We start from the raw sequence: 21,961 nt of genomic DNA, 5'->3' as shown, positions 1-21,961 counted from the left end.
TCTCAGACCCAGCATGGTGGGACAGTTCATTCAGGCCCTATCTGGTTATGGTTAACAAAAAAGCATTCAAGGGGATATTCTGGCTCTTCAGGCTAACCGGTTCTACAGATCCTATACATCTATTGTTCAGATAAGCCTATGCCAGGTCACTGGGAAAGAAAGCTACATGTACAAGATAACACTCCTTATACCTTTCTGAGCTCTCAAGTTAAGCCCTTTAATAGTACAAAGTAATTGAACACGAACACCAGAATGTTTTTCCAGGGTCACAATTATCATGAATTCCAAGTCTGTTTTATACACTTAAAAAATATAGCATCACCAGCTTTTATTCCAGCCCTTAAAAAACTTGCACGTGGGTGTTTTGATGGTGAGTTGGGCCCCATGCTTGAGAGTTACTTTCTTTGGATGGGAGGGGCCTAAAATCCACTTGATTGTCCACTCTGAGTAGAGAACAAGGGGAGCCTTGGGTTCAGCCAACGGGCGGAGAGGGTTCCTCAAGCCCCAGGCTGTGCTGACCGCCAGAGGGCGCCCTGGGCAGCCCTGCATCACGAGGCCCTTGGCTAGGGCTCCTGCATCCCACCTCCAGACTTGGGGTGCATAGGTGGTGAGGCTCTAATAGATGAAGAAGATACATTGCATACTAACAACACAGTATTCTAATACTTCTTCCTCCCTGAAAGTCCGAGGGACAGAGTTACTAGGCAGCTTCAGAGACACCCTACCCTCCTCCGCCCATCATGTTTGCCATGTTCTAAGTGCACAGCCTGCTATAGTGCTAGTACAAGCCTTAGCCCAAGAGCTATCAATCCCAGTTTGGTGCCACTGCTCTGAGCAGTGGTTTTAGCTTAGGGCCAGGAACTTTCTGGGAGAAGACACGCCCTATTCCCACCCCTGCCCCAAAGCATCAACTCAGTGTCTGGGGCCTTTGGCTGTCTAACTAAGGCTCACAGCTATACTGAATCCTGGGTTCTCTGCACAGAATCTCCTTGCCAGCCACAGGCTCTGGCACTCAAGTCCAGGAGGGCGTGGGGAGGGGAACCTGATCAGGAAGGCATCCTGGGCACCTCCAACCCCAGGAAAAACGAGGCAGACAGGGGGGAAGCTGTGAACTGCCTCACCTGGCTTGCTGATCCGACACACCTCTTCCCACGTGTAGTCAGCCAGGTTCACAGGCTGTGTCAACCACGGGTCTTGCACCAGCTTCTCCAGAGTGGTGCGCTTCTCAGGGGCAGGCTGCAACAGCCCAGACACGAGGTTCATGAGCTCTGAGGACACAGAGAACAGAGGTGGATCCAGGCTGGGGCAACAGGGGGCAAACTTCAGAACTTCAGACCCCGATCCCCACCACAACTGCCTCTGACAGAGTCGGAGGCCACAAGAACCTCAGGCCAGGGCCTGTGGGAGGGTCCATTGCTTTGGACTGAATGCCCGCAGATGGAGATCCATCCTAACCGAAGCCAAATGGCATGGAGCTCCCTAACCCGTCTTCCCAGTGAGCAGAGCAGCGAGCACTGGAGGATATGTCAGACGGGAGGAGAGAGGAGAGCTGTCAGGAGCATCTCTCCCTCAGCCAGGGGAGGGCAGCATGAACTCTCGTGAGAAGAGTGAGAGAACTGGGACAACCGTGGAACGGGAACCCCCTCCCCCCCCCCCCCCCCCCGAGCCACAGCACCTCAGCAATCTGGAGCTTACCCTAACTCTGAGGCCCTCCCACCAGCTGACACACCTGCATTATGCCCTGCCCCCTGGTGCATGTCCTGAAGCCCTGGCCCCACAGGGGGAAAGGGAGCCTTGGCCGTTGGGACTCAAGGAAAAGGTGCTGTCTCCAAGAACCGGACCTGCACAGACCAGCAGGAGAGCACCGCCATGAGACTGCGATGGCCACTAAGCTGCCCACAGCCCGAGCAGCACGGCCAAGGCCGACCCCGCCTCAGGAGGGCTGGCTGCCACTCTCCCGGCTTTTAGCATGACCAGACATCACTGAAGGCCCAGCCTCCCAGCCAGCTGACCCCAGCTGCTCCCCACAGCGTGGGCCCCTCCTAAGTACCCACCACAGGCTTTGGAAGCCTTTCTGGCCAGAGCTCACATCCACCTCACTGTGCTGGTCCTCACTCCAGATCAAACCACAGCCAGGCCCATCTTTACACACTGCTCATGGGGCTATGTGTGACAGAGGCCCACAGGCGCCACATGAGATGCTGGGGTCAAGATCTCCACACACACACACACCACTGCTCACCATGGGGTTCCAGACCACAGGCACCACCACCAGGTCCAGACAAGGTCACTTACCACGTCTGCCAAGTCCACGATAAAAACTAAACTATCAACATGTTCTGAACCAGGCCTAGTGACTTATATCTACAATGCAAGTTACGCAGGACGCTGAGATCAGCAGGACCATTGTTTTTTGTTTTGGATAATCCTGGGGCTCAAACTCAGGGTCTGGACACTGTCCTTGAGCTTCTTTAGTTCAAGGCTAGTGTGCTACCACCTGAGCCACTGGAGCTAAGAGTCTCAATCTCAAGGACTTTCCTGCCCTGGCTGACTTTGATCCTTGATCCTCAGATTTCAGCTTCTTGAGTAGGATTACAGGCGTGAGCTACAGGCACCCGGCTGAGGATCACTGTTTAACACCCCCCCACCCCCCCACCCCCCCCCCCCCCCGCCTCAACATAACATGGTGAACATCATCATCCCAGATTCTGAGGATCATGGCCCAAGGTGGACCACGCTGGGACTCTAATCCAAATAAAAGCAAAAAGGCTAGAGGTGTGGCAGACAGAACACTTGTATAGCAAACATGAGGCTGAGTTCAAACCCTAGTACCATCCGTCCAAGAAAAAGATAGATTCAAGACATATTAAAATCATTCTTATGGCCAGGCGCTGGTGGCTCACGCCTGTAATCCTAGCTACTCAGGAGGCTGAGATCTGAGGATCATGGTTCAAAGCCAGCCCAGGCAGGAAAGACTGTGAGACTCCTATCTCCAATAACCACCAGAAAACCGGAAGTGGCGCTGTAGCTCAAGTGGTAGAGCACTCGCCTTGAGCTGAAGAGTTGAGGGACAGCACCCAGGCCCAGAGTTCAAGCCCCATGACTGACCAAAAAAACAAAAAAAATCATTCTTATGTTCCAATCAAAGCACAATTAAAAAGAAAAGCAAATGCGGTAAATGAGATACTTAGTATGAACAAAGTGAGAAGATGCAAATAAGAACTATCAGGTTCTCAGGACATTGTCATCTCTTGCCAATGGGCTCAGGCCCACCTTGGGACACCAGGTACGGGGGGCGCAAGGTGGCCTCCATGGTCTCCTCCACTTCACAGAAGGGGTTCTCCTCAAAGATCAGCGTATACAGGGTGACACCCAGAGACCACATCTCCAGCTCTGGCCCTCTGTAGCTGCAAGGAAGAGAGAGCATTTCAGGGCCCATGACCTCAGCATGAAGCTCACAACTCAGCCCTGGGGTGAGCACCGGGGCCCTTCACTGGAGAGGCTGGTGCCCACGAAGTCCACACATGCAGAGAGGCGCCTAGGCGGCTCAGGGAACCATGTGGCCTGGGGAGGCCTTCCTGGAGGAGGGAGGGCAGAAGAGCCGTAACAGGGTGGTGTGCTCCACAGAAAAGCCACATGGCCACAGGCCAGGGAAGCTCACAGTCAACACTGGAGTGGTGAGAAACACAGAAGGATAAATTGTGGAACTATCCAAGGGGGTGGCAGGGTGGGGAGCACCAGGAGCTGGGCCAGCGGGAGAACAGGTGGGGGAGGAGAGAAGAAGGCAGACTATGAGCCATCCCAGGCAGGGCAGGCTGATTTGCCCAAAGGCTGTAGTCTGCTGACCCATCAAGCAGAGGGGTGTGTGTGTGAACCACGAGGAAGGAAGGTGCTCCAGAGGTGAGATCTGGGTCAGATTCTGACAGGAAAGAAGAGGCAGTGGGGCAGAGGGGAGGGGCAGACAGGAGAGGGCTGGGTCGCTGGCCTAGGCTGGGGCCTCCACCTTGCACTGGCAGCCTCATGGCGGGGTATGGAGAGGAAGACTAGCCACGTGTCCTCTGGGACAGCTACTACTGAGCTCCAGGGCAACCAAATCTGATCTGAAAAGCAGCTCTACCCCTGCACATCTGTTGTCCCCGTGTGGTGCTTGAACACACATGGAGGCTCCAGAGGGGAGGGCTTCTCTGCGCTCCCCGTACCCTGCGGCTGGTAAAAGGTCCACAGCACCGCTGCTGGGCAGCGAGGCCCAAGAGAGCTGCCGAGCACTGCTGGCAGGAACAGGCCGCTAAGGCTGAGAGCGGCCACATTCTGGGAATTGATACACGCTTCGAAGGTGGGAGTGCCCTGAGCAGACCCTGCCTGAGCTCTGGTGCTGGGGTTCCCACACAAACCCAAGACATGGCAGGGGACAGCAGTGTCTGCCAGCAACACTCTAGACTCAGATCCGACTCCAACAGGGCCTATTGTGTGAGTGACCCCTTGCAGTGTCCAGGGACACTGTCACTCTGATAATTCACTGCCCTCCTGAAACATACCCCAGCAGCACTTCGAACAACTGTGCAGGTGGCAGAGGAAGACACGGGGGTCTGAGTCTGAGTCAAGTAACTTGGCTCTGAGATGCCCTGGCTGGCACGTACAGCACGAGCCGCTGTCTGTAGTTTCCCCTCAGGCTAGGCAAACACATTGGCAACAACATTTCTTGCAGTTTTTCCCGAAGGTGAGGCCCTGTCTGGGCCAGGTTCCTCTGCCCACAGCACACCAAGTGCAGGGAAGCTAGGTTGGCTCACATCCCTGGAGCTGTTCCCTCCAGCATCATCAGAAGCACTTAGCAAGGCTGAGAAGCTTCAGATGAGGGTGGTCTCTGGCTGAGGGGCAGTGGCACCTCTACAAGGCCTCCGCAGTCACATGACTCTTTCAGTCAGTGCTGTTTCTCCTGGCGCCAGCACAAGATTTTATGGAAATCAGTACTCCTACCATCCAAATAAAGCTAGCTAAAGAAGACTTGAACACTCCTGCCTTTGCAGAACCTCTAGTTTATCTTTTGTTTTTTAAACTTTCTATGATGTCTAACTCTACAGATAAACAGAAGTTGATGAAACAACCCTATCCATTCCCCAGCTTCCTCTCACCAAGCTGACTCTGCCTGACTATTGGCCACTCAATCTCCAAACATGACCCTTCATCACTCAACACAGAGGCACAGATGACAGCCACACGGGCCGTGGCTCAAGGGGGCAGGCAGGAAGAGGCAGTGCTGCTGTGAACTTGGGGTACATACGGATTCCCCATGAGAACTTCGGGGGCACAGTACTCGATCGTTCCACAGAAAGTATAAAACAATTTGCCCCTTTCCAAGTAGGCAGCTGAGCCGAAGTCGATGAGCTTGATGGTGAAGTCCTCGGCGATGACAATGTTCTCATCCTTGATATCGCGATGAATGATGCCCTGTGCACGCAGGTACCCCACGGCGGACACCAACTGCAACACAGGCCAGAGGGGCTTCAAAATGCAACTCACGTGAAGCATGCTTTTGAAATAAATGTGAGCAAGAAAACAATTAACAACAAAGAAAAGCCACGTGTTCTGTAGTTCATCACCTGTAGTCCGTCACTGTAGATGCTAGAAATCTGGCCAGCAGGGGGCAGAGCTGTTCCGGGCAGCGGCGTCACTATGTGGGCACAGGTGGGCCAGAAAGTGGCAGCACAAACAGGGGACATGAGTTTCCTCTTGCTACTGCTGAAATCTACCTGGCCCAGAACCCTCACAAGACAGGCCACAAAGCAGGCACTGGGAGCAGTGGCAAGCGAGAGTGGCCCCACACGGTGGCAGTTTGGGGTACAGGGGCTCCTGCTGCAGGGCTTCAGCAGCAACTCCAAGAGCAGCCTGGTATGTCCACTGTCTCTTCCCAACCAGCAGGCTCGTGACGGGCAGAGTAAGCAGCAATCTGGGAGTGGACTGTATCGTGCTGAGTGTACATGATCCCACTCCCGACTGTCACCATAACAAAGGCCCTCTTGCTCAGCTCTGCTTCTCCAGTGGAAGAAGTCCAACAAATGAGCCTACTATCCAGTTCAGGGGTCTGGCATGATCACAATCCAGGCATCAGCTGTACCTATCAACTTAGTAGCTAATCTTCCTGATCTCTAGAGACAACTGGGTTTTTTTTTTTTCTTTGTTGTTGTTTTTGGTCAGTCATGGGGCTTGAACTCTAGGCCTGGGCGCTGTCCCTCAGCTCTTCAGCTCAAGGCCAGTGCTCTACCACTTGAGCCACAGTGCTACTTCCAGTTTTCTGGTGGTTAATTGAAGACTCCCACGGACTTTCCTGCCCTGGCTGGCTTTGAACCACAATCCTCAGATCTCAGATTACAGGCATGAGCCACCAGCAGCCAGCTTGCAGACTATCTTATGAATGAATATCTTTGAATAAGAAGCAATAGTTAATGACTGTCCAACCAAGCCTGGTCAATTTGGTTTCATTTCATAAATAAATGTACACTTACAAATGCATGCCTACAAACGTACACATGCATTTTATTTATTTTTATTTTATTTTTTCCAATTGTGGGGCGTGAACTCTGGGCCTGGGCGCTGTCCCTCAGCTCAAGGCTAGCACTTTACCACTTGAACCACAGCACCACTTCCAGCCTTTTCTGCTTATGTGGTACTGAGGAATCGAACCCAGGGCCTCATGCAAGCAAGGTAAGCACTCTGCCACTTAACTACCTTCCCAGCCCACACATGCATTTTAGTATGCATGTTTATGCACACATGAACACACCCATATGGGTGCATATGTAATACAAGTGCATACCTGTGCACTCATGCACAGGTACATAAACTCACAGAAACATGCAAGTATGAAAGTCTAATGGACACATACATATTTGTCACCAAGTCAGTAGACAAAAGGTACATTTTGGGGAAGACATGGTTTTGCTATGCAGGTCAGGCTGGCCTTGACCTTGAGATTCTCTTGCCTCAGTCTCCTGAGTGCTGGGATTATAGTACCACGTCTGGCCAGAAATCCCCTTCTACCTAGAACAAAGAAAGCCTCACTAAATCTTACTAACTACAGTCCAGCCTGGAAGAGAAGTTGTAAGTGCTGCTGCCCCAGTGCCCATCTCTCAGTCGTCCACAGGGGCTGCTGTCTGGATAGCAGAGTTGTTCAGGCTCTAGCCCATCACTGAGCAGCCCAGTGGGTTTGGAGCTAAAAAGAATACTCTTAACTGGTACCATTTATACATGATAACACATGCATATAAAATTATATACATATAATAGATATACTCTATATATGTATGAGCCAGAAGTACTTTTTTGTTGTTTGTTTTGAGGTGTTTTTTTTTTTGGTTGCGGGGCTTGAACTCAGGGCCTGGGCACTGGCCCTAAGCTCGTTCACTCAAAGCTAGCACTCTACCACTTTGCACCAGCTCCAGTTCCAGTTTTCTGGAGGTTAACTGGAGGTAAGAGTCTCACAGACTTTCTTGCCTGGGCTGGCTTTGAACTGTGATCCTCTGATCCCAGCCTCCTAAGTAGTTAGGATTACAGGTGTGAGCCACCAGTGCCCAGCCTGAAATTACTTTTTGCAGGCCCCAGGATTAATAACTGACTTAGAAACTTTTAAAAGGTGAATCTAATGTTCCCTCATGAATACACTATGCCATAAATCTTCCATGAGCGAATGAAATTCCAACACAGACAGAGGTGACTTTTTTTTAATAACCATGAGGTCTGAAACTCATATATAGATGCCAAAGAAACTCAATTTCAGAAATCCAATAACTTTGGGGAATTTATAATAAGAAATAGGGGTTTATGGGAGCAACCACTAGGAATCAAGTCATTCCCAAGAAGTAATCGAAAGGCAACCCAAAGTGTTCCCTCATCCCCCCAGCCTCTTGCTGTATTTTCCTTCCTTCTTGGAGCAAGGAGCAGCCTAGTGTGGAAGCTCCAGCCTGTGATTCAAAACAAGGATTACAGTGTCTGGCCTCCTCTCCCTTATAGCTTCAAGTTTTGCTAATTGCTTGCTCTTCCATTAAAATAACAAATGCATAACGTCAATACATACCTAAATAGGAAATTTACTACAAAATAGGACTGCCCAAATCCCATTCTTTGCTGATTAACTAACAGCACTCACAATGTACAGGCCACAGTCTGTGTGCACGTCTCAGAGGTTCTCTGAGTTGACCCTAACAGCCTTCTAAGTAGAGATAAGGAATTTCTACTGGAGATTACAGACAAGGTCTCACAGCTTGTGGGAATAAGAATTCAGATGAGGGCTGGGAAGGTGGCTCAGTGGTAGAGCGCATGCCTTGCATGCCTGAGGCCCTGGGTTCGATTCCTCAGCACCACATAAGCAAAAACAAAAAAGCCGGAAGTGGCGCTGTGGCTCAAGTGGTAGAGCACTAGCCTTGAGCTGAAGAGCTGAGGGACAGCGCCCAGGCCCAGAGTTCAGGCCCCACGACCGGACCCCCCCCCCCCCCAAAAAAAAAAAAAAAAAAAAAAAAGAATTCAGATGAAAGGCACAGGGCTTACGGCCCAGTGTATGGCTTTGCTGGTTAATACTGGTGATTGTATGAATAGTGTGTGTACAGAAACTTTAATCACTAACCAGGGAAGGTATCTGGCCTTTTCCCTCCCTCCAACCTTACTCTCTCTACTTCGGCCCCAGAATTCTTTTCTCAAAGCTGACTGCCAGATCTGCTCACACACAGAACCGACTATGTGTCACTGGCCACCAGGGGCCCAAGCAGCCAGACCTATCCCCACACGGCTCTGGTCTGCTCTCACCTGTCGGAAGATGTAGCTTGCCAGGGGCTCGTCCAGGTTAGGATGGTGGTCAATGAAAGCAAAGAGGTCCAGGCCAGATCCATGCTTCTCCATCACAAGCTGGAAGAACCCTTGGTTTTCAAATACATCCAGTACCTGGAAGAAGACAACACTGAGCTCCACTCTGCTGAAACTGTTCCATCAACAAACAGAAATTTTACGTGAGCAGTGTTACACAGGGTATGGTACTGCTGAACAGGGAATCAACATCTACCTTGATGATGTTGACGTGCTCTACCCTGGATAGAATGGCAATCTCTAAAGTAACTCTTCCAAGTTTGGGGTCCTCAATCCAACAATCCTCTAAAACCTTCTCCTTCTTAATAAACTTTACCACCACCTACAAGAGAAAAGAAGGGTAAACATAACTGAACCATTTCTCCAGCACCCTGTTACACTCAGTGCCTACCACAGGCTTGTGCTGGCAGACACAGCCTCTGCATTATCTCCCCTGGTCCCCAGGACAATGAAGAAGCAGCAATAACCCCTGCAGAACAATGAAATAGAAACACTAACAAAGAGTGCCCTAAGAAGAGTTCCAGACAGTATCAGATGCATGCCTGGAAGGCTGGGGATCCCAGGAGGGGCTGAGGAGTGACAGCCAGTGCTGGAAAAGAAAAAAAGCCCCAAAGATCTTAAGGCAGGTGTTCCCCACAGAAAACGCCACAGCACCCCAATGTTTGAGTACTGCATGTCCTAACCAAGAGAATGAAATAAGAAGCTTCAGAAGTAGAGAAAACATTTTAAAACTGTCACCATAAGACTTGTGTCAGCACTACCACGGAGCAGGCTGAGTGGACACTCTAGCCCTGAGAAACACAGCACCACACACAGGAAATGCGGGTCAGTTACAACTACCAGGGGAGAAAGCGTCCACCCCTCAAGAAAGAGATGCTGCAGATCACACAAGATAGCCTAGTCACTCAGCGGACTCGGGCTGCAGTGTGATAATGGGCAGGAAGGAGGTAGGTGGCAGGTGAGCAGGCCTGCCCTGTGCACCTCCGGGCTGGGCGTGCCTTTTTTCCAGGAGCTGATGGTCCTGGGGAGATAAGATTCTTACCTACAAGAACGAAAACTGCAAGTGGAGCTGTGGCTCAAAGTGGTAAAATGCTAGCCTTGAGCAAAAAAACTCAGGGACAACACCTAGGCCCTGAGTTCAAACCCCATAATTGACTAAACCAAAAAAAAAAAAAAAAATCAACTCCATATGCCAGAAAAAGCTTAAATTAACATAAAAATAGCAAGAAAGAAATTAAAAGAAAATGCTGGGTGCTGGTGGCTCAAGCCTATAATCCTAGCTATTCAGGAAGCTGAGATCGCAGTTTGAAGCCAGCTTGGGCAGGAAAGTCTGTGAGACTTTTATCTCCAATTAACCACCAGAAAGCCAGGGTAAAGCTGTGGCTCAAGTGGTAGCGTTCTAGCCTTGAGTAAAAGAAGTTCAGGGACAGTGCCCAGGCCCTGAGTTCAAGTCCAAGGACCAGCAAAAAAAAAAAAAAAAGGGGAAGAAATTAAAAAAAAAAAAAGAACTTTGATAAGTAAAACAGGCAATTCTTTGCCAAAACTAGCAAATTAAAAAAAAAAAAGAATTAAGATGGTCAAGGGACAAATCAATGGACAGAATCTGCATGTCCAGACATGCTACTCAAACTGTTCATCCTCAGGCCTCAAATAACACTGACATCAAAAACAAAAATCCAACATAAATTCATATAAATATGAATGAAAAAAGCACGCTTTAAGTAAATCAGCTAACCCATGCCAGAATCACATGAAAAGAATATTATAGGAACTTGTGCTGTGGCTCAAGTGGTAGAGCGCTTGCCTTAGCTGAAGAGCTGAGGGATAGCGCCCAGGCCCAGAGTTCAGGCCCTATGACCAACAAAAATAAATAAATAAAATAAAATAAAATAAAAAAAGAACTGGGCGCTGGTGGTTCACGCCTGTAATCCTAGCTACGCAGGAGGCTGAGATCTGAGGATCACGGTTCAAAGCCAGCCTGGGCAGGAAAGTCCGTGAGACTCTTATCTCCAATAAAACTTGAAAACCGGAAGTGGTGCTGTGGCTCAATCGTTAGAGAGCTTGCCTTGAGCTGAAGAGTGTGGGGACAGTGCCCAAACCCAGAGTTCAAGCCCCACAACCGACCAAAAAAAAAAAAAAATTACATACAACCAAGGACCATATGTAAGGAAGTTGACAGGTATCACCCATCACGTTACTGAAAGGAGACAATCATTGTCATCAATGATGGGAGAACATCCAGACCACCTGACAGAACTTAACACTCATGCTTAAAAACAAACAAATAAAAATTAAACTAATGGACTAAAATTAAACCTAACACCTTCAAATAAAAGATACCAATTGGAAAACGAAGGGGCGCAGTGGCAGAGGGAAGCCAGGGCCCGGGGCGGCCTGCCTCTTGTAGAACAGCGCTGGGCCACCAGGACAGGGAACAGGAGTAAAGGTGATGAGAAGTAAGCACAGCCGCCATGCTGAGGAATAGTTAAAAATGACGTGCCAGGAAGACTGTGATGCCTAACTCTAACTCCAACCCGGATCTTTGCAACAAGTGATCAGAAAGCTGTGGGGGCAGGGTAATAGTGCTCTGTACAAGGAGCGACATGGTTGAGTACCACTTCAACTCAATTCCCGAAACACAGGATGCCTAAGTCAAGAGGGTGGCATGGGAGGGGAAGCTAAGTCCTAATGCATGCAGATGGGATGAAGGGCCTCCGAGACGCTGCGGGAACCTACCAGGATGACTGAGAGGAGCAGCCTGAGTTACAAACACGAGGGAGCCCCGTGCCATGTGGGCAGGTGATGCCATCGCAGCCCTGAGCCTGGCCAGTGCCCAGAAGCCCGCTAGGAGCAAGGTCTAAGTAGGAAACAACAGGACTGTCACCTCGATGTCAACATGTACACTGCCAGAAGCACCCTCCTTTCAAAACCACCACAGGCCAGGCTGTGTGCTTGGTCTGCACAGGGGATTCCTCGGTCCCACTAAAACCCCCCAATGCTGAGAGCAGAAGACCCTGGGCTGGCGCCTTTCCCTCCCAGAGCCACAGCACCTCTTTGTTTTGCTCCTTATCCATGGCGGTCCACACAAAGCCGAAGGCCCCGCTCCCAAGCGGACTGAGGGTGTGGTACTTGTGGGAGTACTCGCCCTCACAGGCCGCCAGCCCCTCCAGCTCTGCAGGCATTGGAGGATCCTCAAACCAAGGCTTGGTTCTGAGCACCTGTGAATGTGAAGGAAGGGGCTGGAGCATCCTAGGCCACTCCTCCAAGGACAGGCGCCATCGCCCTGTCTCAGTGCTGGGCACTGTGTCCGCACTGTCCAAGCTTCTCACCCTCGCCTGGGGCCATCCAGGCAGCCTTGGCCTATCAATCCAAATGTGTCACACAGGTTTTAGATCCCACGGCACACATGGGGCATCCCCAGATTTAAAGTCCTGTACCTGTCCCAGGGAATGGAGAGTCACACTGTGATCCTAGCTACTCAGGAGGCTAAGATCTGAGGATCACATTTCAAAGGTAGCCTGAGCAGAAAAGTCTGTGACACAAATTAATCACCAAAAAAAAAATGGGAGGGAGGGAGAGGGAAAGGGAGAGGGAGACGGGGAGGGAGAGGGAGGAGAGGGAGAGGAAGAGGGAGAGGAGGAGGGAGAAGGGCAGGGGGAGGGGGAGGGGGAGGACAGGTAGGGAAGGAGTGGAGGGAGTGAAGGAAGAAGAAAGGGGGAGGGGGAGGAAGGGGAAGGGAAAGCCCTATCTCTACTTTATACTTACATAGGGTATCAGAGGGCAATTTAAAAAGCCACAAATGGACCAACACCCATCCCAAAAGACACGCAAGACAGCCATGCCAACTCCAAGTCTGCAGCACAATGAACAGCAAATGCAGGACTGAGCTGACAGCAGGTACCAACCTCTCCAGGGCTGGATGGGGAGATGTCGTGGATGGAGTGGGTGGAGCCAGGCAGACTGGCAAGTAGCAGGCGGGTCCTGGTGGCAGAATCCTGGTGGCTATGCAGGAGATCCTTCACCAGCCAGCAGCAGAACAGGGTTGCAGAGCCCTGGAGCTCCACCCGCTTCACTTCAAACTGAATACCTGGAGGGTGACAGGGCGAGGAGGCAGGGCAGAGCACCTGGATAACCCGCAGCCCCTCCCTGGAACCACAGGAAGCTACACCAGCAGTATGGAGCGAATGGCTCCTGAGCTTGGAGAGGGAGACAAAGTTATCAGGGCCATAGCATCAGGGCAGCCAGAAGTCAAGAGATGTCCTCAGAGAGATGCAGACCGCCTCAAGTCAGAAAGCCAGGGCAGAGCCCGTCAGTGCCTGGCAAAATACATTTTTTTAAAAAAATTTAGAAAAAGTCAAAATTGCAAAACCAACATTGCAAAACCAACAATAGAGAAGCAATGGCTAAGCTAACATGCAGCTTTTAAGAAATGGGAGTAAAGAGCTACAGAATAGTCGTCATTCTGGCCAGCAAGCCCCCCTCACAGGGGCTTTGCAGAGACAAGCATCCTGACACCAAAAGCCCTGACAACTGTGAACAGCTTGCCTGGGGCACACCCATACAGCCTGTGGAGTCCCGTGTAACCTGGGTGAGTGGGGGAGCCAGGTGCTGAGAGGGCGGCTGGGACCATGAGCTGCTTTCCCAGGCAAACCCTCATCTCTAAGAGGTAGTGATAACACAGTGTCCTCCTCTTTTGGAGGCAAGGCCTCTTTGCACCCCTGCTAGACTGAGCTTGGGAACAGCCTGCCGCCCTCCCGCTCAGGGCTGGGGACATACTCAGCCGCAGGCCGTCTCGGTGGAAGCAGCTCCCGGAGTAGGTGCCCTCCTGGATCTCCCGCTGCAGGCTGGCAGCTCTGCGTGTCATAGGGGTGGAGGTGACCTGGGTACTCAGCCCAGGATCCCCCACTGCAGGGCACTCAGCCTCAGAACTGGTGTCTGGTATGGCAAGGATGCGGGCTGAGCTTTCTAGGTCACTTGGTTTGTAGTATTTGGAAGGCTTTAAGGAAACCTCTGGCGGTTCCAGGGTCTGTGGGTCCTGTCGGCCTTCGCTAAGGTTGAAGTAGGTGCCGGTCAGTAGCAACAGCTCTCGATCACCCAGAGGATCTGGATTATGCCTGCGGAGACCACCCATGTCTAAATCAGATCCCACCACTGAAGGAGAGGGTGTCTCACTGAGCTCAGATGTAGCACAAGAACAATTCGATGAATCTTGCTCTGTCTGGTCACTGAGAAAGAGCTCCTTGAGATTCCAGGAGTAGGAGTTCACGTCGTCTTCCTGGGACTCCATGGTCTCTAGGACACCAGGGAGGTCGGTGGCTAGGGCATAGCAGGCCGAGGAGCTACCAAGGTGGCTACTGCGTAGGTCTGTGCCTCCCAGATCACAGAAGGACACAGGGGTGGCAAAAGGCGGGTGCTCGGCAGGAACAAGCTCCACATAGGAGATGCCCAGGGTGCCCGAAAAACTAGACTTGGACAGCTGCTCTTTAATTAAGCAAGTCTGCAGCTCTTCTCGGTCGTTTTTCACTCCTAGCCACTGCTCGTCCAGAGTTGGCGTCCCGAGAGAGACACCCGCCATTCCAGGGGAGCTGGGGACCAAGTCCTGGGCTCGCTGTTGCATGACCCACTCACTTGCATACCGAGGACAGTGCATGGGGAAGCCCCCTCCCGCTGGCTGCCCTGCAGTGTGGGGCTCAGGCATGGTGGCATCAGCCCAGGCGGGGCTGCTGGGATTACTGATTCCCAGAAGCTCCCACTGAGCTTCCTGACGCAGACCACACAAGTCCATGCTGCTGTTCCTGTCCTCCGCCAGGAGCAAAGGTTCCGAATCTGCTCGGGAAGCAAACAGTTTTGCATCCGCTGATGGAGACCTGCTTTCTCCCAAAAGCGTTTGCCTGGGACTCTCTGCCACTCCTGGATTCTCCTTGCCCGGGACAGGGGTGCACTGCTCTGCAGGCAGTGACTGTTCCGTGTGGACTGGTGGGCCTCCTCCCGTGGTGTCAGGATGCTGCTCAGGCAACGAGCCCTCGTCATGGGGTAGTGGGATTTCTCCCGAGCTTTTTTGTTGTTTCTCAGATCCTGTCTGTTCAGCGTGGACCAGAGGGCTTCCTTCTGGTAGGTCCTGCTGCTCGGAAGACTGATCACTGTGGGCCGAGAAGCCGTCCTCAGGAGCACCGTCCCCCCTGCGGACAGGAATTCAGAAGTCACAGAAGAGGGAACAGAATCAGACTCTCCTTCTATCAGAGACAAGTACAGAGCATTTAACACAGGTTTATGACAGAGAGATCAAACTCTGTAACGAAGTTCATAAACATAAATCCACATTTGCCAAAGATGCACCAAAGAACACTGTTCAAAGACCTGGATCATGGTACAGGACTAAATGCTGAGCACTAGTCAGCACCCCCACATCACAAAGAGGGGCCTCCAGCAATCCCAGGCCGCCTGATCTCAGCCATGCCATTAGCCTAAGCCCCACAGGCAGGGAGGATGTGACGGGGGGGGGGGGGGGGGGAGGGGGGGGGAACCATCTCCACAGCACTCAGAAGGCTGAGAACTGGACCCTGGAAAGGTCAAACAGACAAGGCAGGACAAATGTATAATTTACTACTCTAAGCAGGTTTTTTTGTTTGTTTGTTTTGTTGGTTGTGGGACTTGAACTCTGGGCCTGGGCACTGTCCCTCAGCTCTTCAGCTCAAGGCAAGCACTCTAACTACTTGAGCCACAGAGCAGCGCCACTTCTGGTTTTCTGGTGGTTTATTAGAGATAAGAGTCTCACAGAACTTCCTGCCCAGGCTGGCTCTGAACTGGGATCCTCAGATCTCAGCCTCCTAAATAGCTAGGATTACAGGCGTGAGCCACCTGTGCCCGGCTTACCCTAAGTTTTGTTGTTGTTTTTTGCCAGTCCTGGCGCTTGAACTCAGGGCCTGGGCACTATCCCTGAGCTTCTTTTGCTCAAGGCTAGCACTCTGCTACTTGAGCCAAAGCGCCACTTCCAGCCTTTTCTGTTTATGTGGTACTGAGGAATTGAACCTAGGGCTTCATGCATGCTAGGCAAGCACTCTACCATTAAGCCACATTCCCAGCTCCCTAAGTGTGTTTAAGTTAGAGCTGTTTGGGCACTAAAAGCTTGAGACCTTGAAAATAAGATGAACATCTGTGTTACGGTTAAATGTTTATTGCTCCCTAACAATAGGGAGTCAGTTATCACTATGTACACAAACTATACATGTTAATGGTTGTAACCACAAGACTGACTGATACCCGAGTTTCTGCACATACCTGTAGTCACCTCCCCTGTACTGAACTAAATAAATAAGCTTGCTAACGGGAGCTTGGAGTTCAGAAGCAAGTGAGCACTGGACCCTCTGGTGTCCCCTTTCCTATCCCTCCCCCCCTCGTTCTTCGGTGGGGTGTCCCTAGCTGAGGGTAGCAACGGGGATGCCCCAGCAGCTACCTGAGGTGGTGAGAAGGGAGCGGGGCTTCACAGTCCTGCAAGCCCCAAGAGCAGACTGTGACTGTCTATCAACACCACCCGTTTTCTTAGTGCCTGGAAAGTCAGCTTTCAGAAAAGGCTGGCACCCCAACTGCACAAAGGGAGAGGGATGAAGAGAGGGTTGAGAGCTGGGTCAGATGCCCCCAGAGCATTCAGCCATGACACAGTGCAGAGGATGACCCACAAATCACTACCCCAGCTCCACCAGCCCATCTGACAGGGCGTCCACACAGCTAACCACCTGAGGCTGGGCACTTGCCCTTCAGATCATGCCATTCCTTGCCTGGGGACAAGGGTGGGGGGAACCACAAACATTATTAACACTGGAAAGCTAGCAACTGCATCCAAGTTCATGAAGACAGATGGAAGGAGAAAGGTCTGCATAAGGACATGCTACAGGCGGTATGAGCAGAGATGCAGAAGAGGGATTTCCAGGGGAAGCAGAGGTGTCTCCACGCACCCCATCCCCCCATCTCTCCACCTTCCTCTCCCTCTCCCTCCCTCAGGGTCCAAGGGTTCAGCCAGTCATCTACAGGAATAGATTTCAATAAAGGAACGTACTTCTGCGGGGCCAGAACCTTTATCAGAAAGACTGGGCAGCCTTTGGTCTTGAAGTTCACTGTTTAGGAGACCTATTTAAGGCCCCTGGGCACCTATGCACTTTCCCTCACCCTCTCTGAGCAGCACTGATGGCTAGCAGGCAATGGCATGCACGTTCCTCTGTGGTTGCTAGTGTCCACAGGCCTGCCTCACAAACCCTTGTGCCAGATTTGCTCTGGGATGCGCACGTGCACCAGTACAGGGCTTGAGCTCAGGGCCCTCATTCCCACTCAGCCTTTTCATTCAAGGCTGACACTCATCCACTTGCCCACAGCTCCACTTTTTACTGATTAATTGGAGATAAAGAATCTTATGGATCTGTCTGTCTGGGCTGGCTTCAAATTGCAATCCACAAATCTCAGTCATGAGTAGCTAGGCTTACAGGCATGAGTGAGCCACAGTGCTAGACTGTTCTGGGATTGTGGAAAGATCTGAAGTGTCTTGCTGGGGTAAACCCTGACTGAAGGGACAGTCATGTCATTGTTGCAGGCCTCTAGAAACTCATACCGTAGGGGTTGAACAAAGACTACCAATGGCGTCCTGTCTGCGCGGGAACAGTTTGACCACCAAGAGCCTATCAGAGACACTGTATCTTTTTTTATTTTTTCAGTTCCAAGACTGGAACTCGAACTTGGTACCTGATGCCTTCACTCATTGGCTAGCGCTCTACCAACTGAGCCACACCTCCAACCCTAAGAGGACACTATTTCTTGGACGGAAAGGCACAGGAAGTGTGATAGGAATGCAGTGTATACGTGTGCTGTGGTATACTGATAAAATCCTCCTCCCTGCATAACTGATATAACTAATTTGCTTTAAGTATTCAAATCCGTAGAATCCTGACTTTTAGAATGCCAACAACCCAGGGGAAAAGAAGACATTCCTCCATCTCCCCGGCAGCCCTGCATGACCATCGCTGGAATCTGGCCACTGTGGAGGGGTGGGGAAGCGGCTTCCAATGAACATGCACTGCTAGGGCCTCTGCCTAGGACAGCTGGGGATCTTCGGTCCTCCAGCCAGGTCACCACACACACACACAGTCCACAACACTATCTGAGCACTTTGCTCGAGGTTTTTTTGATCACCTGGCCCAAAGTCTAATAACCACTCAGCTTCTGCATCAATTCACTAAAAACAGTTAAACTGAGCTAGGGGTCACCAGATTAAAGACACCCTCTGAGGAAACACCTAACGGCCCCCAGAACATGCATCTCACACCTCCTCCAGATGCATCTCCTGATCTTGATAATTACCGTGCTAACTTATCTTCCTGAGGAGGCCAGGTACAAGCCTGCAAGTCCTCCACAGGCTGTTTGTTGAAAACATGATGGCATCTACAAATGACTGGATGGCTCTCTATAGATAACTATGACCTATATGGCTGAAGCTAATGAAGTTCTTAAAGGACCTGAGATCTAAAAACAGGAACTGGCCAATCAAGTGCAACTTCTTCCTAGTACACACCAGTCCCAGAAGATACTCTGCTCCGGCTCAGCGGTGAGCTGCTGGCAGAGCAGAGCACTATGTACCGCCACTGAGAAACAGCCCCTCAGATACCCTGGCAAGGAAACAGCAACTGTCCAGGTCATTCCAGGACACAGTTACCTATCTTGGCTCCATGGATCCACTGTACAGGGGAGACTTCTCTTCCTCTCTGCAGAATAAAACATGAGAGCCTGGCTACTCTGCTCATATCAGCAAAGCAGACCCTATAGCTACACAGGAAAAGGAAGGGAGTTAAGGCAAATGATAGCAGCATTGAGATATCAGCTTGTAGAAAAACACCGGAGTATGTGGCTCAAATGGTAGAGCACTCGCGTTGAGTTGAAGAGCTGAGGGCAGCGCCCAGGCCCAGAGTTCAGGCCCCAAAACCAACAAAAGAAAAGAAAAACACCAGCATAGAAGATGGCACCATCTGAAAGTTACCACACTGGAAGATGGTCGAAACAAACAAGAATATACTTAGGTACACACACACTTAGAAAAGCATGTGGAATGTGACTCCAGGTATGTGACAGTACAGGTGCACGTGCACACTTGCGCACGCACGTGTACACACGTACACACACACACACACACGTAAATGAATAATATGCCCTTATGTTAATTTGCCTAGAAAGAGAGTCTGGAAGACTATTAGGATTGAAGCCAGGAGAAAGGAAAGGGAAACTTTTAAGTTCTTAAAGTTGAATAATTGAAGTTTTTTGTTTGTTTATTTATTTATTTATTTATTTATTGCCAGTCCTGGGGCTTGATCTCAGGGCCTGGGCGCTCTTCCTGACTTTCTTTTGCTCAAGGCTAGCACTCTACTGCTTGAGCAACAGGGTCACTTCCAGCTTTTTCTGTTATATTGAACCCAGGGTTTCATGTATGCTAGGCAAGCACTCTACCACTAAGCCACATTCCCAGCCCAAGAATATTTTTAAAATAATTCAAAAATGTCTTGCAAGTTGCATCTTAGGGGCTTGAACTGGGGAACTCATAATCAACTTGGCTTGCTTTGCTTAAGGATGGTGGTGCTCTACCACTCAAGCCATACATCCAGCTTTTTGCTGGTTAACTGAAGATGGGAGTTTCTCAGACCTTTCTGCCCAGGGTGGCTTTAAAGAGTGATCCTCTGGGACTTCATTGCAAGCATAAGCCATTGGCGCCTGGAACTGAGAATATTTCTTGAATAATTTCAAGTCAGAAAACATAATCTGGTTAAATCTCAAAAATACAATAGTAAACAAAGCACGCAGACAGAGGAAATGTATAGGTAAAGTTTAAAGGCAGAAACTCTGACCTCTACTCTGGCCTAGGACAGTGTGGCTGCTGAACAAAAAGGAGGCCCAGAAGAAGGCTGCCAATGGCTTACATCTGTAATCCAAGCTACTCTGGAGGCTGAGATCTGAAGATCATGGTTCAAAGCCAGTCTAGGCAAACAAAGCCAAGACTCTTACTTCCAATTAACCAACGAAAAGCCAGAGGGGAAGTATGGCTCAAGTGGTAAAGCCTTGAGTGAAAAAGCAAGAGTTTGAGATCCTGAGTTCAAACCCAGTAACAGTATCAAAAAACAAAAGCAGTGGTGGTAGGGGGTGTGGGGGCTGGGGTGGAGAGGGGAAGGGATGGTATGGGGAAACAAAGGAGGCAACAATGCTTGATAAGAAATGTACTCACTATCTTGCCCATGTAATTGTAACCCCTCTGTATGGTATTTTCACAATAAAAACAAACAAATAAACAAAAAGCAGAGGCTGGGAATGTGGCTTAGTGGTAGAGTGCTTGCCTAGCATGCATGAAGCCCTGGGTTCTATTCCTCAGTACCACATTCACAGAAAAAGCTGGAAGTGGTGCTGTGGCTGAAGTAGTAGAGTGCTAGCCTTGACCAAAAGCATTTCAGGGACAGCGCCCAGGCCCTGAGTTCAAGCCCCAGGACTGGTTAAAAAAAAAAAAGCAGCCCAGGGAGACTTCTAGAGCCAGTGGAAGACAACCATAGATGGTATGTCCACACTCACACCCAAGGCTTAAAAACTTGAACTTAAAGGCTTGAACTCGGCCTGGGCGCTGTCCCTCAGCTCTTCAGCTCAAGGCCAGTGCTCTACCACTTGAGCTACAGCACCACTTCCGGTTTTCTGGTGGCTTATTGGAGATAAGAGTCTCAGACTTTCCTGCCCCGGCTGGCTTTGAACCGGGATCCTCAGATCTCAGCCTCCTGAGTACTAGGATTATAGGCGTGAGCCACCAGCGCCCAGCTTCTGTGAGACTCTTCTCTTCAATGAACCACCAGAAAACCGGAAGTGGCACTGTGGTTCAAGTGATAGAGCCCTCGCCTTGAGCTGAAGAGCTGAGGGACAGTGCCCAGGCCCAGAGTTCAAGCCCCACGACTGAGAAAAAGAAAGAAAGAAAGTGGGGGGGGGGGGGGAGAAAGAAGGAAGGAAAGAAAGTTCTAAAAAGAAGTAAATGCCAGATGTTGGTGGCTCACTCCTGTAATCCTAGCTACCCAGGAGGCTGAGATCTGAGGATCACAATTCCAAGCCAGGCAGGAGACTTATCTCCAGTTACCCTCCCCTTCCCACCCCCACCCCCACCCCCGCCCCCAAGAAAACTGGAAGTAGTGGTGTGTGGCTCAGTGATGGAGCACTAGCCTTGAGCAAAAGAGCCCAAGGACAGCGTCCAGGCCACGAGTTCAAGCCCACAACTGACAAAAAAAAAAAAAAAAGTAAACTAAATCTACTGCACAATGTGGACTGTGATATCAGAAAGAGTGAGGGTTTTTTTGTGTGTGTACCAGTCCTCAGGCTTGAACTCAGTACCTGAGCAAGGTCCCTGAGCTCTTTTGGTCAAGGCTAGCACATGACTACTTGAGTAGCAGCTCCACTTTCAGCTTTTTTTTGTTGGGTAATTGGAGATAAGAGTCTCATGGACTTTCCTGCCTGGACTGGCTTCAAACCACCATCCTCAGATTTTAACGTCCTGAGTAGTTAGAATTACAAGGGTGAGTCAGTGGTACCTGGCAAGACTTCCTGTACTCTAAAGAGAATGCTTATTTCTAAATGGGCAGAGAATAGCCTCAGATGATTTTCAAAACCATAAGGCTGCATTTGCATCAGTTCTCCAAAGTCTACCGCACCCTTCCTTACCCATGAGATGAGAACATCTGATGCCGGGGAGGTTGTGAGGAGTCAGCTGAGCAGCAGGAAGCAGCTAACACTGCGTGGACGAAGCTCCAGCACAGTGGCTGCTGCTGTCACCGTCTCTCTCTAGCATGTTCTCTGCCTACCACCTACCACCTACCGTGGCATTCAGTAACTCTCAGACGCTTACCTCAGGGAGGGCTCACACGAGTGAGAGGAAGGTTGACGCACAGTCTCCCGCTGTGTCTGAGTCTCAGGCAAGACTTCTTGTCTCTCCACCAGCTTCAAGGTCTCCTCTTGTGGGAGCACCACATCAGCCCTTGGATCTAAGGACGACACAGAAGAGGGTTTTCTACGCTCTGGCAGGCCCTGCCTGAGTGCTTGTGCCAGAGCTCCGTGTAGA

At 50.6% G+C, this 21,961-nt stretch overlaps 1 protein-coding gene across 6 annotated transcripts in view; it reads right to left on the bottom strand.

Annotated features, from left to right (window-relative positions):
- The window catches only part of Pask (PAS domain containing serine/threonine kinase), a 43,881-nt gene that overhangs the window by 4,276 nt on the left and 17,644 nt on the right, over positions 1-21,961 (bottom strand). For 3 of the 6 annotated variants that reach the window (XM_070001573.1, XM_070001929.1, XM_070001664.1), the window contains 10 exons: positions 21,749-21,884; positions 13,627-15,029; positions 12,756-12,937; positions 11,901-12,068; positions 9,047-9,172; positions 8,794-8,928; positions 5,279-5,478; positions 3,274-3,407; positions 1,122-1,268; positions 294-615 (listed from right to left, as the gene is read on the bottom strand). In XM_070001573.1, coding sequence (XP_069857674.1) covers positions 473-615; positions 1,122-1,268; positions 3,274-3,407; positions 5,279-5,478; positions 8,794-8,928; positions 9,047-9,172; positions 11,901-12,068; positions 12,756-12,937; positions 13,627-15,029; positions 21,749-21,884 — 2,774 coding nt within the window. In that variant the 3' untranslated portion in view covers positions 294-472. Of the gene's footprint in view, positions 1-293; positions 677-1,121; positions 1,269-3,273; positions 3,408-5,278; positions 5,479-8,793; positions 8,929-9,046; positions 9,173-11,900; positions 12,069-12,755; positions 12,938-13,626; positions 15,030-21,748; positions 21,885-21,961 lie in introns of those variants that run through there. The other 3 variants (XM_070001755.1, XM_070001789.1, XM_070001856.1) reach the window with 3 other exon arrangements.

The sequence above is a fragment of the Dipodomys merriami genome, unplaced genomic scaffold, assembly GCF_024711535.1.
Source record: "Dipodomys merriami isolate MVZ:Mamm:240054 unplaced genomic scaffold, mDipMer1.0.p SCAF_1, whole genome shotgun sequence".
Taxonomy (NCBI): domain Eukaryota; kingdom Metazoa; phylum Chordata; class Mammalia; order Rodentia; family Heteromyidae; genus Dipodomys; species Dipodomys merriami.
This window is presented reverse-complemented; position numbering and strand designations above follow the sequence as displayed.